Source organism: Malassezia sympodialis, genomic scaffold, assembly GCF_000349305.1.
Source record: "Malassezia sympodialis ATCC 42132 genomic scaffold, msy_sf_12, whole genome shotgun sequence".
Taxonomy (NCBI): Eukaryota; Fungi; Basidiomycota; class Malasseziomycetes; order Malasseziales; family Malasseziaceae; genus Malassezia; species Malassezia sympodialis.
The window spans coordinates 138,968-159,051 of NW_017387810.1; the positions used below are offsets into that span (position 1 = coordinate 138,968).

Consider the following 20,084-nt stretch of genomic DNA (forward strand, 5'->3'; position numbering starts at 1 on the left):
CCTCCACACGTGGCGGCGGGCGACCTACGGGCTATCCACGGGCGGGCGCGAGGAGCTCGGGCGACTGCGCCTGCACAAACTGCGCGACCTGCTGCACACGGTCGCTCCACTGCTCCAGGCGCTCGAACAGGGCCTGCGTCTGCGCCGCGTCCAGGACGCGCGGCTGGACCCACGTGATGCGCACGAGCTGCGCCACCTCGTCGAGGGAGCCGTGGAGGAGCTGGAGACACAGCGCCTTCATCACGAGGTGCTCGACCTCGTCCACGGGGATGCGCGTCTCGGCGGCGATCGTCGCGAACGAGAGTGTGCGGTCGTTGGTCGGGCGGCGGAACACATTCTCCATGAGCGCCATAAGGCAGATCTTCTGGCGCAGGAACGGGACGCTCGCCGCGAGGATGGGCGTCTGCTGCACGTGGGGGAGCAGCGCCTCAAAGCGGCCGATGTCGCCCGCATTGAACGCGAAGAGCATGTCAGAAAGCCACGCGTGTTCCGAGTCGCGCAGCGCCGCGAGGATCGGGTGCAGCAGGAGCTCGCCCATATTGTAGATGGTATCGCCCAGCAGCGCGGAGATGCCGAGGTCATGCGCGCACTGCACGCGCTCGCTCGCGCTCATGTCCGTATCGACGTGGATGCATGCGAGGAACAGCAGCGTGTTCCGGTAGTAGTCCGCGTACTCGGCGCGCGCCTTGTGGTAGTCGCCACACACGCGGTAGAACGAGGCGTGGACCTGCGGCTCGACCGCGTCAAAGGTGTCGAGGATCTTGGAGCACCGGTCCATAGCCGCCTTGGTGCTTTCGAGGTCCCCGAGGAGGAGCTGGAAGTGCGCCGCCTCCATCGTCAGCAGCACGAAGGCGTCCTGCTTCTCGGGCACGTCGTGCTCGCGCGCGAGCGCCTGCAGGAATGCGAGCGCCTCAGATGCATCCGCGTACTGCCGCGATACGATCACGCCAAAGCGCGCAAGCTTGAGGTGGTTCACATGCTGCGCGAAGCGCTTGACAAAGTGCTCGTACAGGTCAATGTGCAGCGGCCGCTGCTGAGACGCCGGGTGCCGCAGGAACGCCTCGATCTGCTGCGTCAGCTGGTGCCACAGCCGCTTAGAGTGCAGATCGGCGAACGACTCATAGTACGGGCGCAGCTCAGCAGGCGTCGCCGTCGCACCGGACAGCACGGACTCCAGGTACGCGGTCTCCATCGTCGCTTGCCACGCCCCGGCCGCCGCTGACGCGTAGGCCGTCAACGCTGACTCAGCGCCTCCACCACCTCCCGCAGCATGCGCGGACGAGCGTCGTACGCATGGAGCGGGCTCGCCGTGGCGCTCGTCGTGCTGGCGCACGTCCTGCAGTCGCTCTTGTCAGGAGCCTATCAGGGTGGGACGCGCGTCACGGCGTACCCGAAACATGTGCTCGTCCTCACTGCACACCCCGACGATGAGTGCATGTTCTTTGCGCCGACGATCCATGCGCTGCAGGCGCACAATGTCACCCTCTCCGCGCTGTGCCTCTCGCACGGGAACGCGGACGGGCTCGGAAGTGTGCGAGCGCAGGAACTCGTGCGCAGCTACGGCGTCCTTGGCGTGCCGGCGGAGCGCGTAACGTGTGTGGACGATCCGCACCTGCAAGACGGCCTGAAGCAGGTGTGGACGCCGGCGCGGGTGCGCGATGCGGTGCTCGCGCACATGAACAGCACGCAGATCGACACGATCCTCACGTTTGACGCGGGCGGCGTCTCCCTGCACCCGAACCACCGCGCGCTCTTCCATGGGGCCGTGCAGGTGCAGTCCGAGCTGGCGACGCCCCCCACGCTGTGGACGCTGCATACGTGGTCGTGGCGTGCCAAGTTCTGGGGCGTGCTGGCGAGTCTGCTGCAGCGGGGGGATGCGCGTGACATCCTGTTCCGCTCGTCGCTGCGGGAGTACGGGCGGTCGCTTCAGGCCATGTACCAGCACCAGACGCAGCTCGTGTGGTTCCGGTACCTGTATGTGCTCTTTTCGTCGTACATGTATGCGAACCGTATCCGATTAGAAGTACATGCGCTATGATACATGGATCCATTACGTAAAGAGGGCGTCCGGCCGCACAATTTCCACGGGCACGGCGCGAGGGCAGTGGGACCGACGCACAGGCACAGGGGGCGGTTCGAGTGTGAAGGATCGGTTGGGGGGGCTCGGTAGCGCCAAGTGGGGCTCGTCGGCCGCGACTGAATCGGCGTTCTCCGATTCGTCGGGCCACCGCAGGCACGATGGCTCGTCTTTCGGCCTACAGGGCGCCCGCACAGTGCCGCCGGAGGAGAAACTGTCAGTCTTTCCGGTCATGAGCCCTGCATGTGGGAGCGATTCCCAGAGGCCGACGCAAAAATGGGGCGAGTCCAGCGTCGACAGAGTCACCTGCGAGTCGGCGTCGAGGCGCCGGTGGGGATGCACGGGGACAGGTGCGGGACCCTGCGCATACGCGATGCTCTCGTCTTGAAAGGGCTGCTGCGGCGAGAGAACGGGCGTCGCTGTCGCGCTGTCGCTCTCGGACCGCAGTGAGAGCATGGAAAAGCGCGAATAGTCTTCGTTCAGCAGCGTCGGCGAGGCAGGCGGCGGCACCGGCGTGAATACCGGTGGACCGTGCGTGTGGGCGGCCTCGCGAGCCGCGGCGAGCTCGGCCGCCCTCGCTTCGGCGGCCGCCAGCTGCTCGCGGTGCTGGCGCTCCCATATCTCGAGGTTCGTGGCATGGAGGCGCGGCAGAGCATGGACCCAGCGGCGCAGCTCGCTGACGGATGGGCGTGCTTCGGGACGCAGCGTAAATATGCGCTTCAGCACCGCATGCACCTCGTCAGAGATGGGCAAAATTTTCTCGAGAAAGTCCGGGTCGCGCAGGTACTCGCGGAACGTCTCGTCGTTGGGCGTGGCCTGCTTCCATGGGTTGCGCCCGCAGATGAAGTTGATGAGGATCACGCCGAGCGACCACACGTCGTTGGCCGCCGTGTTGTACTTGGTAAGGCGGTGGGTGATACCGCCCTGGCACTCGGGACCCATGTAGAACGAGCTGCCGCACCCAAAGTCGGCACTGCTGCGGTCCCCTGTCGCGAGACCAAAGTCAGCGAGCGAGACGCGCCGGCCTTCGGCGGTGCACAGAATATTCTCCGGCTTGAGGTCGCGATGAAAGATGCCGAGGCCGTGGCAATGCTCGACGGCGTCGAGGATCTGGCCGAACACGTCCTTGATGATCAGGTCCATCTGGGCGCGAGCGTGGGTATAGGCCTCGTCGGGCGGGAGCGGCCGGCCATCGGTGGCGCGGGGGTCTGGCACGAAGGGCTCGGGCGGGAGCATGTAGCGCTGCTTCTCGGTGATCATGGTGAACAGGTCGCCGTCGGCGCAATAGTCCATGACCACATACACGTAGGGCTCCCAGGGGTTGTCAATGATGCGGTGCAGCGTGACCACGTTCGGGTGGCTGGATGTCATCGTGTGGAGAAGGATCTCGCGCCGCTGGAAGGCGCGCTGCCGGCTATCGAGGCCGACCTTGTTGAGGCACTTGACCGCGTAAAGACCGCTGGTGTTACCCTGGAGGAACGGGGAGCGCTGCGTGCGTTGCTGCATGATGCTGGAGACATCGCGCGCCAGGTACACGACACCGTACGCACCCAGTCCCAGGAGCGAGACCAGCTGCAGACGACCGTCCGCGATACGACTCCCGATCAGGTTGCGGTGATGCTGAGGAGACACCGCAGACATGGCAAACTCAGGCGCTGCCAGAACGTAGCCGCTCTCAGGAAGAAAGAGGTGGTGGTGACTAGTTGAAAAAGGCCGTAAGTGGTGATGGCTTAAGGTCGACGGACACGCCGAATTCGGCTGTCAACTCGGCAGCTACATCTGCGACGACGGCGCTGATTGCCACTTTGGTATTTCCCTTTTCTTCATTATGCAAGGTTATGCACTGGGCGTACGCGCAACACAACAAAAAGGGTCAGAGCGCCGAATTGACACCGCTTCCGGTCAAACACCCCACTAGCGAGGGAAAAATGCGAGGCGCTTATACGGCAGATCTTAGCTGCAAGGAAGGATTTTGTGCAGCTGCCATACGAACGGAGATTGCCGGATCGAGCGATCGGGCAAATGCAACACCCTCCTGGCTTTCTCCGCCTCCACACGAACTTGTGTCACGCTGAGTCAGCGTGTTTCACACAACGCACACGCGCGCCCCTCGCGCGGCCGACCTCCGCCGGCGATGCGGCGATTCTTGGCGCGCGCCAGAGCGCCGCCGCGCGACGCGGGGCCCGATGCCAGCGACGGGCGAGGCTTGGGAGCCGCAGAGGAGTGCGAGAGAGAGGATGCCACCTACCCATCGTACGCGGAAGTACGCCACACCCCGCCACCTGCCACGCCATGGCACCGCGACGCCAAAGGCGAGGGCCTGCCGAGCCTCTTGCCGGGTGTGCGCCCCAAAAAAAGCGAGCATGTGGGTCGGCCTCGCAGGCACCGGCCGCCCTTTGCGATCCGGCGCCGCATACCCGCCGTCGACCTCGGCGCTGACCTGCACCAGCTCGAGCTGAACGACGCGCCGCTCCCTCCGACGCGATGTGCAAGCGAGGAGGCCGTGCCCGCCTACCTGGCCGAGTTCTTCCACGCCGAGCCGACAGACGCCGACTGGGAGTGCGTGCACGAGCTGGGCGAGCTCGTCAACCAGTCGCCAGCGCACAGCAAGGCGGCGCTGCGTGCGCTACAGCATGAGCTCAGAGGGCCCATGGTGGCCGCGCAGTGCCGCGCGGTGCGCACGTGGGGCGTGTGGTCGATGCATGCAGGGCGGTACTTTGCCGAGGTCGCCACGAACACACAGCTGCTTGCTCAGCTCGAAGACATTCTTACGAATCCCCTCACATACCCCGCCCTCCGGTCCGACGCGCTCCTCGTCGTGGGCGCGCTGGCCTCGCGCTCGCGGCAGAACGACCGGCTCCACAAGGTCGCCCGCCTCTGGGCGCGCACGCGGCCCAGCACGAGTCCTGAGCACGGCGTACCGCTCTCTGCGCCGCTCTTCTGCGATGGGGCGCCGTCGGAGGCGGGCGACGACCCGTACGGGGAGCCTGTCGTCCCTTCCCCGCCCTCCCCGCCACTCCTGCCCGCGCAGGACCCTGCCTCTATACCCCCGCGCACGGTGCACGTGCCCGACTCGCTCTCGCCTGGCCTGCCGCTACCCCATGCCGTGCCTGCGTCGCTCACGCCCAGTCACTCGTCGCATGGTTCATGTCGGGCCGACATGGACGGGGAGCGCCGGGCGTTGGTGGAGCAAAAGTGCCACACGGCCAAGATGAACGCGGCGCTCCTCACCGAGCTCGTGGAGAGCGGCGAGGACGACGCGGCGCTGCTGGACGAGATTCACGCCAAGATCCAGGAGGCGCAGTGCGAGCTGGAGCCGCACCTGGCGTGGGCCTCGGAGCGCGCGAGCACCTTGGAGGGCGCGGCATTGTGCGTCGCTGAGGAGCTGCTACATACGATACTCAGCGCACTCAGCAGTGCGAATGAGGCGCTTGCGCTGCGCGACACGCAGAGTGGTGCGGCGTGTATCCACGGCGACTCGTTCGATGCGTCGGAAGACGAGGGCGTGCCTGCCCAGCCCAGTGCCAAGGCACTGGGCAAGCGCCGCGCACTCGACGAGCCATGCAAGCCGCCGCTCCCTCCGCTGCCCGACTCGTAGCGCCTATCATCTAGTGAATGTCCATGCACGCTTGTCTTGTCCGATGCGGGGCATGGTGCGGGGCGCAGGCGCCTCGGCGGGCGCCTCGTTCGTGGCGGCGGGTGGCGCGGCCGCGGCCGCCTCGCGCTGACGGAGCGCCTCGTCGACCATGCGTCGAAGCGCCTCCTCCTCGCGCTCGTCGCGGCTCTGTGCGGCAGCAAAGCGCGCGCGCCACTCGGCCTCTGTCTCGTTGGCGCGGCGCTCCAGCTTCTCGGGGTTCCACGGCTCTAGCTTCTGTGGCTTGCCATCAGGGCCGGGCGGCGGGATGCGCGAGCCGGGCGGCTTCATGTACAGCAGACTGAGCGCGGCCGTGCCGACAGTGAGTGTCTGGAACACCACGCGCCAGCGCAGGGCCGACTGGAACTGCTGGCGGCTGCCGCGACGCAGCTGGATCGACGCATACGTCAGAGCGGCCGTCGTGAGTACGGCGCCTGTGCGTCAGCGTCGCAGCACGTACCGATCGGTGTGAGAGGGTCCTCGCGCAGGCGGCGGTACAGCTTGTCCATGCCGCTCTCCTCCGGCCTACCGCCATAGTCGCCCATGGTCGTGACGGTCGTGGCGCTATGTGGAGTTCCACGTGCTATGGCTGCACAAAGTACTTGCCCGCCACGAGCGTGCGCGTCGGGGCCTGCGGCGCGTTGAGCACCTCGACGCGGCTCAGCAGGCAGTCGTGCATCGTCCACGCAGTCGTGACGGGCTGTGGTGCGCCCTGCGTAGCGAGCGGGAAGCGCGCGGCGAGGCGGCCATCCGCCTCGTCGGTCTGCCACACGAGCTCCTGCGTGTCGGGGTCCCAGTCGGCGACGGGCTCAGCCAGTACGCCGCCGGAGACCGGCGTGTCGGTGGGGATGCGCACGTGGAACGATACGCCCTCGAGGCGCGCCGGGGACGCAAACGACGCGTTCGTGCGGTGCGTGAGCAGCACCGAGCTCTGCTGCGGCTCGCAGCGCCACTGCGCCTCGAGCAGCAGCGGCACGTACTGCGCGCGCAGATCGCTCGGCACAAGCACCTCGTACTCGAGTGCCGTCGCGCTCTCGCCAGCGCGCGCGACGGCGCCGAGATCCAGCTCGTACACGCTGGCCTCTGCGGTCACGGCACACACGCCCGGCCGCGTGCGCACCTGCGCGAGCGAGTCCGTGCCGCCCAGTGCGAGGGGCACGGTGCCGTGGGGCGGCACGGACGCATCCACAGACACGCGCACCTCGCCGACGACCATGACCTTGGCGAGCTCGTGGTCCTTCCACAGGGCATTCACGCGCTCGCAGATGTGCACCTGCCAGCGCACGGGCGGCGGCGCCGAGGCCGGCTCGTCGGTCGGTTCCTCGTGCATGCTCCCCATGCCCGGCGAGCCCCACAGGCTCGGCGGCGCCACGGGCGACAAATTCATGTACGAGAAGCGGCGGTCCATGGCCTGCGCCATGCTAGCGCGGGCTTCGCGCCGGCGGGGCGGCGCATGCCCGTCGAACTCTGCGCCCGACTGGCGCAGCTGGTCGCGCACGCGCTGGAGCGCTTCGCGGTCCTCGACGCTCGTGGACGACGTGCGCGACATGTGCGAGAAGGATGAGTTCAGTGACAGGGACGTCGGCGCGCGAGGCACGGGCGTCCCGGGCGGCAGATAGCTCATGTGCCGCGTGCGGGGCGCAGCAGCCGGCTCGTGGTGCGCGGTGGGGGTGGGCATCATCGAGGCGCGCTGCGGCAGGGGCGCGGGCGCCGCCGCCTCGTCTGCGGCAGGGGGCGGCACGGACACGGGCGCCTCGGTGGGGTCCACGCGAGGCTCGTGTGGCGCGGCCTCGGCGTGCGGCGCGGCCTCGGCGTGCGATGCGTCGAGGCTGTGCATCGCTTCGGAGGGCAGCGGCACGGAAAAGTGCGCGGCCGACTCGGTCGGGTCCGCGCGGGGCTCGTGCGGCGTGCTTTCGGTGCGCGACGGCGTGCGCGACGCGTCGGGGCTGTGCATCGCTGCGGAGGGCAGCGGGACGGCGAAGCGCGCGGGCGCCGTCGGCGCGGCGATGCCGGCGAACTGCTCCATGTCGGCCATGGGGTCAAAGTGGTGGACAGCCTGGAACGTGTGGCGTGCCGACTCGAAGAGGGCCTTGGCCGCCTCGCCCTCCGCCTTGGACAGGTTCCGGAGGACGGTGCGCACGGCGAAGAGGCGCTGGGCGTCCGCGGACTCGTACGCGTGGAGCATCGTCGGCGCGCGGTCCTGCCACATCTCGCGCGCGTGCTGGAGGGCGTCCTCGGTCGAGAGGAGTTTCTGCTGCGCACTGGCGTTGCTCTTCTTGCCGAGCTTGCGCTGGCTCTTGGCGCGCTGCGACTCGAGGGCCTGGACGTCCTTGAGGAGGGGCGCGAGCACGTCGTCGTGGTGCACGAGGCGGGCCCACTCGCCCTGTGTGTGCGCCTGCTGGAGCGCCTCCGCGTCGCGCTGGAGGTGGTGCGCCAGGGTCGTGTGGATGTGCGCCTTGTCGGCGACCTCGGCCATGAGGCGCTCGTACACGGGCCGCAGCTGCGCGGGAATGTAGGCCGTGTCGATCGTGCGGCGCGCGGCCTTGTGCAGGTGCTTCACATAGGCCTCCTCGGCCTCGCAGCGCGCCGCGAGGAACTCGGCGAGCTGGTCATTGAACATGCGCGCGTAGCGCATGCGCGTGTGCAGGGCCTGCACACTGTCGCGTGGCTCCCAGTTCTGTGTGAGTGCGTGCACGTACGAGAAAGGCGTCCGTGTACATGGACACACGCTCCGGCGGCCCTGCGCTCATGTGGCGAGGTGCGTGAGGCGGCGCGCAGCGCCTGGGTGGCTGACATAAGCCTGCCGCGGGCGGCGCAGGGGTCCGTCGATCGCACGACGCTGTCGACGACCATGGCGGACTTTGTGAAGCTGTCCATTTTCGGGACTGTCTTTGAGGTCACTACGCGGTATGAGAGCCTGCAGCCTGTGGGCATGGGCGCCTTTGGTCTGGTGTGCAGCGGGCACGACAAGCTGACGGACACGTCCGTGGCGATCAAGAAGGTCATGAAGCCGTTCAGCACGCCGGTGCTGGCGAAGCGCACGTACCGTGAGCTGAAGCTGCTCAAGCATATCCGACACGAGAATGTGCGTCGTGTGCACTGACCCAGATTATTAGCCTGAGCGACATCTTCATCTCGCCGCTCGAGGACCTGTACTTTGTCACGGAGCTGCTCGGCACGGACCTGCACCGCCTGCTCACGAGCCGCCCGCTGGAGAAGCAGTTTGTACAGTACTTTTTGTACCAGATCCTGCGCGGCCTCAAGTACGTGCACTCGGCGGGCGTCGTGCACCGCGACCTGAAGCCGAGCAACATCCTCATCAACGAGAACTGCGACCTGAAGATCTGCGACTTTGGCCTCGCGCGCGTGCAGGACCCGCAGATGACCGGCTACGTGTCGACGCGGTACTACCGCGCGCCGGAGATCATGCTCACCTGGCAGAAGTACGACGTCGCGGTCGACGTGTGGAGCGCCGGGTGCATCTTCTCCGAGATGCTCGAGGGCCAGCCGCTCTTCCCCGGCAAGGACCACGTGAACCAGTTCTCCATCATCACCGAGCTGCTCGGCACGCCGCCAGACGAGGTCATCCAGACGATCTGCAGCGAGAACACGCTGCGCTTTGTGCAGTCGCTTCCGAAGCGCGAGCGCATACCCTTCCGCGAGCGGTTCCCGAACACGGACCCCGAGGCACTCGACCTGCTCGACAAGATGCTCGTGTTCGACGTCAACACGCGCATCACCGCAGGCGACGCCCTCGCGCACCCCTACCTCGCGCCGTACCACAACCCCGCCGACGAGCCCGTCGCCGACGAGCCGTTCGACTGGAGCTTCAACGATGCCGACCTCCCGATCGACACGTGGAAGGTCATGATGTACTCCGAGATCCTCGACTTCCACAACATCGAGCAGAGCCCCGTCGACGCGCACCCCGCCCTGGACGCCCCGGCGCCCGCCGCGCCGTCCGCCCCGTAGAGTCTGTAGGTGGAGGTACGCCTCGCGGCCGACTCGCCGTCGCCATGCACGCTTGGCTCCGCGTGGCGGTGCTGGGCGCGTGCGCCGCGATGCTGTGCGCGGCTGCGGCCAGCAGCTCGTCATCGACGCAGACGAGTAGTCTCGTCACGACGAACGCGGGGCCCTCGCGGACGAACTTCCACCTGCCGACGCACAGCACGGCGTCGGGGGTGAGTGCGAATACGGGCATCGCGCCGCCGCTCACGGGGAGCGCCGTGCCTGCGACGGACGGGCAGCCGTACATGCTGAAGGACTCGGTCACGGTGCGCAGCTATCTGCAGGTGGGGCCCGGCGCGCCGGCGCCCCTGTACTATACGTTTGCGCGGGGCGCCGGCCAGCCGGTGTGGGTGTCGATGTCGCTGTGCAACGGCCCCGGCATTCCCGCCTACAACACGAGCAACGCGACGCTGCTGGACGATATGGACACGTCGGCCAAGGACCTGCGTGAGAGCACGCTGGTGGGCCTGTTTGTGTCGGACCGCGCGGACGCGCAGCGCCCGGGGCCGCGCTCAGGCCTGTCCGCGGACCATGTGGGGTACGCGCAGGGCGGGTGGACGCAGGTGGCGCTCCAGAAGGGCGCGGCGCAGGACGTGTGGATCGGCATCTGGCCGCCGCGCGATCCGCGGGGCGCGCAGGGGCGCTACGAGGTGCAGCTGACGGCCTCGACGGTCGGCTCGCTGCAGGACGTGGCCGCAGTGCCGGGGCTGTACTTTGACGACTCGGACCGCCGGAGCGCGCTGCTCACGTCCTTCAACTACACGGCGCCGCCGCCGAACATGAGCCTGATCGTGCTGCCGACCGACGGGCGCTTCTCGCTCACGTCGATCACCTACTTCAACTCGTCGTTCTGCCGTATCTTTGATCTCTGGGACGACATGGACCAGGCGAATGTGCGCCCGGCGGTGAACAGCAGCGAGACGAGCCGCGGGACGCTCGACGTGCTCACGCGCATCGCCGGCGGGAGCGGGCCCGAGAACCACGGGCACATCAACGACACGGCCGGCATCGCGCCGATCATCGACAACGACCTGGCCGCGCCGGTGATGCTCGCCGACGAGACGCGGTCGAGCCCGCAGGTGCGCAAGCAGTTCCTCGTCAACGGGCTCGAGCCCGGGCAAAACTACACGGCGTACCTCGTCTCGTCCACGAACAACAGCGGCGTCGTGCACCGCCGGCTGTACCCCGCGGTCAAGTTCGTGACGAAGCGCACGGAGAACTGCCGCCTCATGTACAACCTGGCGTTCTGCCCCGAGCTCGCGTATGCGGTGCCGTACAACCCGGCGCTGGACGTGAACGAGGCCCTGCGCGTGCTGGAGCAGGTGGTATCGAGCAACTACGGCAACTTCTCCGCCACGCTCGACACGTTCCCGTGCGCGGACGACAAGCTGGGGCGCTACTCGAGCGTGTCGACGTGCGAGGACTGCCGCCGCGCGTACCAAAACTGGCTGTGCGCCGTGGCCATTCCCCGGTGCACGGACCTCGTGGACCCCGCGGAGAGCGCCGCGAGCCAGAACGGCACCGAGCTGCAGGGCCTGCCGATGCCGCCCAACGAGCGCCTGCTCCCGTACATCGTCAACCGCGTGGGGCCGCGGAGCAGTCGGCAGGCGTACATCGACCAGCTCTTCGGCGCGGGCGACTACGGCGAGCTCCTCCCGTGCCTGCTGACGTGCGAGATGGTCACCCGCTCGTGCCCGCCGGTGCTCCGCTGGGCCTGCCCGCGCTGGACCGTGACCGCCCAGCGGGACTACGGCACCTTTGCCGACGCGGACGACACGGGCTTTGGCGTGAACGAGAACGGCGGCGGCGGCCCCGGCGGCCTCCGCTGGGGCGGCGCCTGGTCGCGCTACGTGGCGCAGGACGCGTTCGGCCATGTCTACTGCAATCCGATGGACGTCGACCGCCTCCTGCGCCAGGCCAGCGGCGCCGCGCCGCGCGGGCCGCCCCTGTGGACCGCAGCGCTCGCAGCGCTCGCCACGATACTGGCCGTGCGCTAGCCCGCGAGCCCGCTCAGCACGAGCGTGTGCCCGTCCGGGTCCCGCACACGGAACTCGCACGTGCCGTCCGGCATGAGCTGCGGCCGCGTGAGGATCTGGGCCTGCGCAAAGTCGTGCTCCGGAAAGTAGCCCTCCTGCACGGTCGACGCCGCCACGAGCTGCGCGGCCGCATCACGAAAACACGCTTCCACGTCCGTGACCATGAGCCATAGCGTCTGCAGCTCCCCGGTCGGGCCGCCCGCCGACGGCCGCAGGAGCAGATACACGCCCGGCGGCAGCGACGGGCGCATGCCCGGCGCGCCCCCATTCAGGCTCGGCATCGTGCCTGGCGCGCCGCGGAAGAGGCGCGCCTGCGCAGGATCGCGCCGGCCGAACCGCCGGAAGCGCAGCACGCGCGTGTAGAAGGCAACAGACAGCGGCAGGTGTCGCACACGCAGGCACGGCATGGCCATCAGCATCGCCGGAAGCGGCGTCGGCACCGCGGGGGGCGCGCGCCGCGCGCGCCGTACCACATCGCCCGTGCCGTCGTCGTCGTCGTCCGCAGGCGTGGGCGCGTGCCGCCGCACCGGCATCGCCGGCAGCAGGTCGATCGGACGCCGCATATTCGTCGTCTTCGGCCGCGAATCGCTCTCGCTGGGGTCAGCACAGAGGCATACCGAGGGAGCGCGCGCAGCTCATCGATGCTCACGCCCAGCTGCGACAAGCGCAGCCCCGGGCACCGCCGGTCCGACAGGGGGGGCAGCGGTGCAGGGGCCATCGAGCCGTGGCGGCGCCGCGTCGCAGCGGGGCCAGGCGCTGCCCGCACGTGCCGCGACTCGGCAGGCCTCCACCATGGCCGAGGCGGAGCGCTTCTGGGCGGCGGCCTACTTTGCGCCGCTGCACGCGACGCTCGGCCAGTGGCACGACGCGTGTGCGGCGCCACAGCGCTTTGTACACGCGCTGCATGCGTGGTGGCCCGTCCTGGCGGACGGCCTGGACACCGCCGGCCTGCGCACCGCACGGCCGCGGTGCGTCGCGCCGTGGGGCGAGGAGGCCTGGCTCGTGCAGCGCGCCGTCCTGCTGTACCTGTGCCATGCGCCGTACTGCCGCCCTGGTGTCCCACCGGATGCACAGCCGTTTCGGCCGCTCGTCGAGGCGTACGCCACGTGCGTGGACCCGCCCCGCGCAATCGATGCGTGGCAGGGCGCCAGCACGCCGCGCGACCGCGCGTTCCTGCAGGCGGTCGTGCGCGCCCTGCTCGCTGGCGCTCCAGGCGACGTCGGCGACGCGACGCCCTGTGCGGCACGCGGCGCTTGGGACGTGCCGGCCCACATCCCGCGCGCGCCGCCGCGCGCCGCGTACGAGGCGAGCCGTGCCGCCGGCCTGCTCATGCAGAATGCGGCTGTGCCGCTGGATCTCGTGCGGCAGGCGTGGCTGCAGCAGTTCCTGCGGCGCATGCGTCATGATCTGCGCGCCGGGCAGGCCGAGAGCACGGAGCGGATGGCGGCCCTCGCGCTGCGCGACGCGCCCATGCACGGCCTGTGCATGCGGCCCGCGCTCGCGGCGTCCCTCGCGCGGCAGCACGCCGGCCTCGCGGCCGAGTGGGTGCTGTGTACGTGCCGCCTGCCGCCCACGCACCTGCCGCCCGCATGGACGCGCGAGGGCCTGTGGGAGCAGCTCGGCGAGGCGCTCGCGCACGACACGGCGCATGTGCGCGCGGCAGGCGACATGCTCGTGCTCCTATGTGCGTCGGACGAGCGCGTGTCGGCGCGCATGGAGGACGGCACGGACGCGGCGCTCGGCATAGCTTGGCTCGCGCAGCGACTGTGTGTGCCGCGCTTCCTCGCGGTGCTCGCGACGGCCATGGAAAGCGCGCCGCACGAAGACCTCGCCGAGTTCGTGTGTACGTGGACGCTGCGCCTCGTGCACAAGGGATACCTGCCGCTGCACCGCGACGCGCGCCCCGAGGCGCTGGGCCTGAGCGCCGACTCGGCCGCGCTCGCGGCGCTTCAGGCGCACGCAGACGATGAGCTCGATATGCTCGATGCGGTCCTGCGCAGTGCGGCGCTGCGCTACGCGCGGCATGCGTACGCGGCCGCGCTCTACCAAGGGCTCACGCACGGACCACGCGGCGCAGCGCCGCCCCACGTGGATCCGCCGGTGGAGGGCGGCGAGGCAGGTAGGACCGCCTAGGCGGCCGCTGGCGCAGCTAGATCGTAGGGAGTCGTCGGCCAGCGCGAGGCTCGGGCTCCGTCGGCGCGGTGGCGCCGTCGGCGCTGTCGCTCCGCCGGGCCCGCCGGCTCCGCCTTCTGCGTCGTCGCGCGGCTGACGGCCTCCACTCCGCCCACCATGGCCGGCAGCTCGGCGCGCGCGTTCCTGCTCCTGCAGATCGGCGTGCGGCTCCTTACCTTTGCGCTACACCAACTGCTCGTCCGCACGGTGAGTCCCGCGGTGTTTGGCGCTGCGAATGTGCAGCTGGAGCTGGTCCTGAGCATTGTCTTGGCGCTGGCGCGCGACGGTGTTAGGGCGGTGGTGGTCCGGCGGCAGGCGGCGCTCCGCTCGCAAGCGACGGTGCGCGCTTTGCACAACCTTGCGCTCCTCCCGATGGGGTGTGGCGGCCTCCTCGCGGCGGCTGTCGGCGGCGCGTACCTCCGGTACATGGCGCCGCCGACGCTGTGGGCCGCGGGCGGCGCGGCGCTCCCCGTGTCGGTCGCCCTGTACGGCGTCGGTGCGGTGTTCGAGCTCATGGCCGAGCCGCTGCATATGCGTGCGCTGGGCCTCGCGCAGTACGTGCGCGTGCGCATCGGCATGGAGGCCGGCGGCGTGCTCGCGCGGGCCGTGGTGCATGTGCTTCTCCTGCAGCCCGTGTGCCTGCGGTGGATGCGCACGCACGGCGGCGCGTACCTGACGGTGCCGCCGGGCGAGCTGCCATGGGCGCTCCTGGCGTTTGCGCTTGCGCGTGCGGCGTATGGCGCTGGCTATTTTGGCGCCGCAGGCGTGGCGCTGGCGCACTGCACGTCCGTGCGGACGGTGGCCGGCGCGCTGTGCCCTGCGTGCGACCGCCCGCTCTTCGATGCGCCGGAGACGCGCGCGCTCGTGCGGGTGACGACCGGGCAGGCCGTGCTGAAGCTCGTGCTCACGGAGGGCGATAAGCTGGCGCTCACGAAGCTCACGAGCCTCGCGCACCAGGGCGGCTATGCACTCGCGAGCAACTACGGCTCGATCCTTGCGCGCACGCTGTTCCAGCCGCTCGAGGAGAGCGCGCGCCTGCAATTCACGCAGGACACGGGCGAGGCGGCGCGCGGGCGCGCGGCGGCGCTCCTGCAGGTGCTCCTGCGCATGCATGGGCTGCTAGGCACCGCGCTCGTCGCGTTCGGGCCGCCGCTCGCGCGCGCGGCGCTGCGGATCGTCGCTGGCGCGCAGTGGGCCGATGCGCCGTCGCCCGCCGCGCCGATCCTCGCGACGTACTGCTGGTACCTGCCGGTCATGGGCGTCAACGGGCTGGTCGAGGCGTTCGTGCAGGCCGTGGCGCCGCCGGCGGTGCTGGCGTGGTACTCGCGCGTGTTGGTCGTCTCGAGTGCGGCGTTCGTGGCGGTGCTCTATGGGGCGCAGGGGCTCATGCTGTGGGGCCGCGGCGGCGCTGAGAGCGCGATTGTGTGGGCGAATATCGCGGCGCTCGGCGTGCGCGCGATCGCCGCGTACGTGTACGTGCGGCGCTACTTTGCGCCGACGGCGTACCGGGCGCAGGTGGCGTGGCGCGCGCTCGTGCCGCGCGCGCGCACGCTCGGTGTGCTTGTGGCCTGTGCGGCGGCGCTGCGCGCATCGGCGGTGCAGGCGCAGCCGGCCATGGCGCAGCTCGGCATGGGCGTGGCGCTAGCGAGTGTCGTGTACGTACGGGACACTAACGATCAGTCTCGCGCTGGAGTGGCGCACGTGCACCGCCGCGCTGGCGGTGCTCCGGTAGGGTATCAGCTCGGCGGCGCGAAGCGGCGGCGCGTCGCGCGGCGCAGCGTGGGCGAGGCGCCGAGGGCTGCGCCGCGCGGCGGCGTCGAGAGCGAGTGCATCGACGTGAGCTGCTGCGCGAGAAAGTCGCCTGTGCCTGGGCGCATGCGCAGGATGCGCATGGCCATGTCGGTGAGCAGCGCCGTGTCGTCGCTCTCCGTCGCTGCGGCGGCCTTGGAGCGCTGGTGCGCGCGGATCGTGCCGAGCGAGCGCTGGTCCAGGACGGACTTGGCGCGTGTGCGGGCGGCGCCGCGCCCGGCCGACGCGAGGTGCGCCTGGAAGCCGCGCACACACTCGATCATCAGTGCGTCGGTGCTCTGGTCGTGCAGCAGCAGGTAGGACAGCAGCTCGCGGTACTTGGGCCCCTGGAGCACGCGGAGCGGCACGCCGTGCACGACGCCCGTCGAGGCGTCGTACGCGTGGAAGAAGCTGCGCAGGAACGACAGCCACTTGAACACGATATCGACCTCGGCCCCGCTCAGTGGCCGCATGTCGCTCGGCGCATCGCTCAGTGGCGGGACAAGGAGGCCCTCGAGCGTGACGAGCACCTCTTTCCACACGCGCGTCAGCACGAACTGCGCCTCGGGCTCGCACAGACTGCTCTGCAGCGTGCCGAACGTCTCCTCGAAGTAGTCGAGCAGGGGCACGATCGCCGCCTCCATCTCGGGGTCGCTCAGCGCCGTGCGCTTCGCGCCCGACTCGACGGGCGGAATCGCGCTGCTGCCGGCCGCCTGCGCGAGCGCCGACGCGTAGAGCGCGCGCACATTGCCCACGACGCGCTCGACACGCGCGCCGCGCACGAGCGTGCGCAGCACGCTGCGCGAGAGGAACTGCCGCATGAACAGGGACATGTGATCGACGAGCACGCGCACCATGTCGACTTCGCTGCGCTTCACGACGCGGAACGCGTGCCCAAAGTCGTACAGGATGCCGTCGTGCGCATCGTCCATGCTCACGCGCAGCAGGAGGCGCCCGCCAGCGCGGTCGAGCTCGAGCCACACGTCCTGGGACGCATGCTCCGCAAAGTCGCGCGCATCGAGACACAGCGCCGCGCGGCCGACGAGCACGGGCGCCTCGTTCGTGACGCGCTGCCACACGCTCGCGGAGATCCACCGCGGCGCGCTCACGGCCACATCGACGGCCTCGTCCCAGCGCGGCGTCGGCGTGTCAAAGAGGGTGCGCGTCTGCGCGAGACGCACGCCCTGGGCATCGCTCAGCGTGACGAACGTGTCGAGGCGCGGCACGCGCTCGGCGGCCGGCGCCGGGAGCTCGGCCTGCACCATCTTGACGGCAAAGTGCCGCGGTGCATCACTCGTCGCCTCGCTCGCGCGCGTGTGCTGCTGCACGACGGCCGCCTGGTGATCCGCGTCGATCGCCTGGTACAGCACGTCCAGCTGGCGCCGCGCGCGCTCCATATTGTTCAGCTTGACGCACGAGCGCGGCTCCAGCAGAAAAGGCGTCACGCGCTTCTCGCCCTGGATCGTCAGCTTCGCCTTGGCGACCCACGCCGCGTGCTTGGGCGGCAGCGACGCGAGCGCCTCGGTGGCGAACGCGAGCGCGGGGGACGAGAGCGGCGGCGGCGGCGTCATCTCCGCCATGTACAGCGCCTCGAGCTCCTCGCAGTACAGCTCCACGAGCCGCCGCATCGAGTGCGCGAGCTGCGAGAAAAAGACGGCGAGGTCGTACGCGTCTGGCCACGCCAGCGCTTGCAGCGCGCGCACCTGCTGCGCGAGCGCATCAAAGAGGTCCACCACCGACGTGCTGTGCAGTGTGTCTGCCTCAGCGACCGGCTCAAAGGAGTCGCTGTGCACCGCGCGCCGGACCCACCCAGCGGTGCGCTCCTCGCTCAGCGCGAGCCAGAGCGTGACGTACGGCCGGAACCATGTGACGAGGTCAAACGTCGGCGGCGTCTGCACCTGCGGCCACGCTTGGAGCACGCGCACGCGGTTGAGCAGGTCCCACGCCTCGTTCACCAGGCTGAGATCGCGGCGCATCTGCACCTGCTGCCACACGGCCTCCCGCACGGCGCCGACATCGTTGAGATACAGAGGCACGAGCTGCGCCGCCACGGCCTGCGCAGGCTGCACCCCCAGCACAGGCGTCGCGCAGCGCGCATGCAGCGCCCGGAGCGTGCGATCGAGCCAGGCGCCGAGCTCCACGAGTGCGCCCAGCGCACTGGACGGCGTGGCCAGCAGCGCCTTCGCCTGCGCCTTGTACTGCTGCTTCGCGGTCGCCACGAGCGCCTTCTCGAGCATGGCAGCGCGCGTGGGAGGCGGCGCCGTGCCTGTGAGGGAGCGTGCCTCGGTGACGAGCGCCTGCGCCCGCCCGGCCAGGGCCGTCGCCGCCGCACACTCGGGCGGCAGCGGTGCATCCGTGTCCTGCAGCGCAGCGAGTACGAGCCGCAGGAGCGAGTCGAGCAGGCCATCGAGGAGGCGCACGAGCAGGTGCCGCTCCGTATGGCGCCATTGCGGCAGAGGATGCGCGTCGAGCACGCGCTCGAGCGCCTCCATCGCGTCGGCGACGCACTCGAACGGGATCTCGCCCATATCGTACTTGGCCTTGAAGAGGCGCAGGCGCGCGAGGCCGCGGAAGGGCGGCGAGACGCGCCACCACAGCGCACACGTAGCGAGGAGCTCCGTGTGCACCGGCGAGAAGATGGAGAGTGATACCTCCTCGTCGGCCGCCTTGGCGCGGATCCCCTCTAGATCGCGCTCCAGGCACAGCGCTAGCAGCCGCTGGTACGCGGCCGGCGCGTCCGGCGGGATGTACGTGAGCTCATCGGTGTCGGAGTCGGCGGGCATGTCAGGCGTAGCGCGCCCAGTGTCGAGCGAGCCGCGGCGGCGCGACGAGCTGTCGCTCGCGCTCGCTGCGCTCAGCAGGTCGGGGCGTGCGTGGCACAGCTCGGCGACGAGCTGCGAGAGCTGCGCGAGCTCGCTCGAGCGCCACTGGTGGTACGCCTCCGTCGTGAGAAAGTCGTCGGCGGCCGCGGCCTGTGTGTGGATGCGGTAGATGCACCGCTTGAGATCCACCACACAGGCCGGCAGTGTGCAGGTCGAGCGAATCGACTGCACGTCGAGGCGCAGCTGCGGCAGCTCCACGTCAAAGAGGGCGCCCGTCGCGGCGACGAGCGGCGCGTGCGCGGCGTCGGGGTGTGCGTCGCTCGGCGTGCTGCGCCCGGGGCCGAGGAGCCGCTGCTCGTACTCGCCGAGACGCTCGAGCACGTCGCGCGAGGTCGTCGGTATCGCACGCAGGCACTCGGACACAATGCGCATGAATTGTTCGAGCTCGGCGTCGAGCTCGGCGCGGCGCTCTGCCTCGTTGGGCACGCGCTGCTGCAGCGACGCCTGCGCCACCGCCGTGAACTGGAGCAGGACCTCTTCGAGGCTGCGGTGCTCCCTGAACCGCTTCTGCACGCTGTCATCGCGAAGCGTCGACAAAAATGCCTCGGCGGTCGTGACAAAGGGCGGCGCGCGATACAGCGGGTCGCGCCCTGACGCCACCCGCTCGAGGCGCTCAGCGAGGCGCTTGACGAATTTCTCGGGGAAGCGCCCCTCGCGCGCCGAGCTGCTGGGTAGGCGCAGGTCACGCATACGCTCGGCGAGGCCTGTGCGGTCAAAAGAGCGGCGCGGCGCATCCGACAGGGCGGGTGGCGTGGATGTGCCAGGCGTCGCGCCGGGCGCAGCGGGCGCGCCTGTGGCGCCACTCGCGGCGGGTGCGCACTCATGCTCGACGAGATACACGAGGTATGCGGTCTGTAGCGTAAACACATATACGTCGCCATCTGTCAGGCTTCGGCGCTGTGCGCTGCCGGCAGACGCGCTGCCACGCAGCATCGCGGTGCGCGTCGTGCCACTCCGACGCACGGATCGGAGGCGGCGGAGGTGGCACGTGGCTGAGTCAGCCGGCCACGCGGCGCGCGTGGACCCCGGGCCAGGGCCGCGCGGATTTTTCCGTTTTCTTTCGTACCACACCATGTCGAAGGCGGACGAGGCGGACGACCTGTACGCCGACTTGTACGGAGAGGAGGCAGAGCCGGCCGTGGCTGCTCCGGTGGCAGCGCCGAAGGCGGAGCCGGCGCCGGCTGCCGCTGTGACGCCCGCTGCGCCGGTCGCGGCGGCGAAGCCGGCGGCCGAGGTGCCGTCGGCGACGTTTATTCCGGGGCAGCCTGCGCCGCCGCCGCTGGACTCGGCGGAGGCGCGGCAGGCGGCTGCGGCGCGCGGTGAGCACATTGCGCCGCAGGACCTGCCTGATGAAGGGTGAGTATTGACATGGCGTGCATGTCGTAGCACGTCCGGGCACGCGGGGCCTTGGACCGATTAGAGAGGACGTTTGTTAGACTAGCCACAGACCCTTAGCATACAAGCCTGGACCCCCCGGACGTGCAAGT

At 69.7% G+C, this 20,084-nt stretch overlaps 10 protein-coding genes across 10 annotated transcripts; 5 read left to right on the forward strand and 5 right to left on the reverse strand.

The window, feature by feature from the left end:
* Window positions 1-31: 31 nt before the first annotated feature.
* On the reverse strand, window positions 32-1,192 carry MSY001_2665 (uncharacterized protein; the record flags this gene model as incomplete). The annotated part of the gene is made up of 1 exon (XM_018884529.1): window positions 32-1,192. One exon carries the CDS (start codon window positions 1,190-1,192, stop codon window positions 32-34), a length of 1,161 nt encoding a protein of 386 aa, XP_018741180.1.
* Window positions 1,193-1,270: 78 nt separating this feature from the next.
* Window positions 1,271-2,038, forward strand: GPI12 (uncharacterized protein; the record flags this gene model as incomplete). Its single annotated transcript, XM_018884530.1, has 1 exon — window positions 1,271-2,038. One exon carries the CDS (start codon window positions 1,271-1,273, stop codon window positions 2,036-2,038), a length of 768 nt encoding a protein of 255 aa, XP_018741181.1.
* A 341-nt stretch (window positions 2,039-2,379) lies between these two features.
* Window positions 2,380-3,718, reverse strand: MSY001_2667 (uncharacterized protein; the record flags this gene model as incomplete). Its single annotated transcript, XM_018884532.1, is given in 2 exon segments — window positions 2,380-2,437; window positions 2,448-3,718. 2 exon segments carry the CDS (start codon window positions 3,716-3,718, stop codon window positions 2,380-2,382), a joined length of 1,329 nt encoding a protein of 442 aa, XP_018741182.1.
* A 493-nt stretch (window positions 3,719-4,211) lies between these two features.
* MSY001_2668 (uncharacterized protein) lies at window positions 4,212-5,675 on the forward strand (the record flags this gene model as incomplete). The annotated part of the gene is made up of 1 exon (XM_018884533.1): window positions 4,212-5,675. The coding sequence occupies one exon, from the start codon at window positions 4,212-4,214 to the stop codon at window positions 5,673-5,675; it is 1,464 nt and encodes a 487-aa protein (XP_018741183.1).
* A 6-nt stretch (window positions 5,676-5,681) lies between these two features.
* On the reverse strand, window positions 5,682-6,256 carry MSY001_2669 (uncharacterized protein; the record flags this gene model as incomplete). Its single annotated transcript, XM_018884534.1, has 2 exons — window positions 5,682-6,145; window positions 6,241-6,256. The coding sequence occupies 2 exons, from the start codon at window positions 6,254-6,256 to the stop codon at window positions 5,682-5,684; spliced, it is 480 nt and encodes a 159-aa protein (XP_018741184.1).
* Window positions 6,257-6,294: 38 nt separating this feature from the next.
* MSY001_2670 (uncharacterized protein) lies at window positions 6,295-8,461 on the reverse strand (the record flags this gene model as incomplete). Its single annotated transcript, XM_018884535.1, has 2 exons — window positions 6,295-8,388; window positions 8,438-8,461. The coding sequence occupies 2 exons, from the start codon at window positions 8,459-8,461 to the stop codon at window positions 6,295-6,297; spliced, it is 2,118 nt and encodes a 705-aa protein (XP_018741185.1).
* A 101-nt stretch (window positions 8,462-8,562) lies between these two features.
* Window positions 8,563-9,683, forward strand: MSY001_2671 (uncharacterized protein; the record flags this gene model as incomplete). The annotated part of the gene is made up of 2 exons (XM_018884536.1): window positions 8,563-8,796; window positions 8,820-9,683. 2 exons carry the CDS (start codon window positions 8,563-8,565, stop codon window positions 9,681-9,683), a joined length of 1,098 nt encoding a protein of 365 aa, XP_018741186.1.
* An 89-nt stretch (window positions 9,684-9,772) lies between these two features.
* Window positions 9,773-11,716, forward strand: MSY001_2672 (uncharacterized protein; the record flags this gene model as incomplete). Its single annotated transcript, XM_018884537.1, is given in 2 exon segments — window positions 9,773-9,985; window positions 10,004-11,716. 2 exon segments carry the CDS (start codon window positions 9,773-9,775, stop codon window positions 11,714-11,716), a joined length of 1,926 nt encoding a protein of 641 aa, XP_018741187.1.
* Window positions 11,717-14,044: 2,328 nt separating this feature from the next.
* MSY001_2673 (uncharacterized protein) lies at window positions 14,045-15,659 on the forward strand (the record flags this gene model as incomplete). The annotated part of the gene is made up of 2 exons (XM_018884538.1): window positions 14,045-15,562; window positions 15,621-15,659. 2 exons carry the CDS (start codon window positions 14,045-14,047, stop codon window positions 15,657-15,659), a joined length of 1,557 nt encoding a protein of 518 aa, XP_018741188.1.
* Window positions 15,660-15,663: 4 nt separating this feature from the next.
* MSY001_2674 (uncharacterized protein) lies at window positions 15,664-19,530 on the reverse strand (the record flags this gene model as incomplete). Its single annotated transcript, XM_018884539.1, has 1 exon — window positions 15,664-19,530. One exon carries the CDS (start codon window positions 19,528-19,530, stop codon window positions 15,664-15,666), a length of 3,867 nt encoding a protein of 1,288 aa, XP_018741189.1.
* Between the last annotated feature and the right edge of the window lie 554 nt (window positions 19,531-20,084).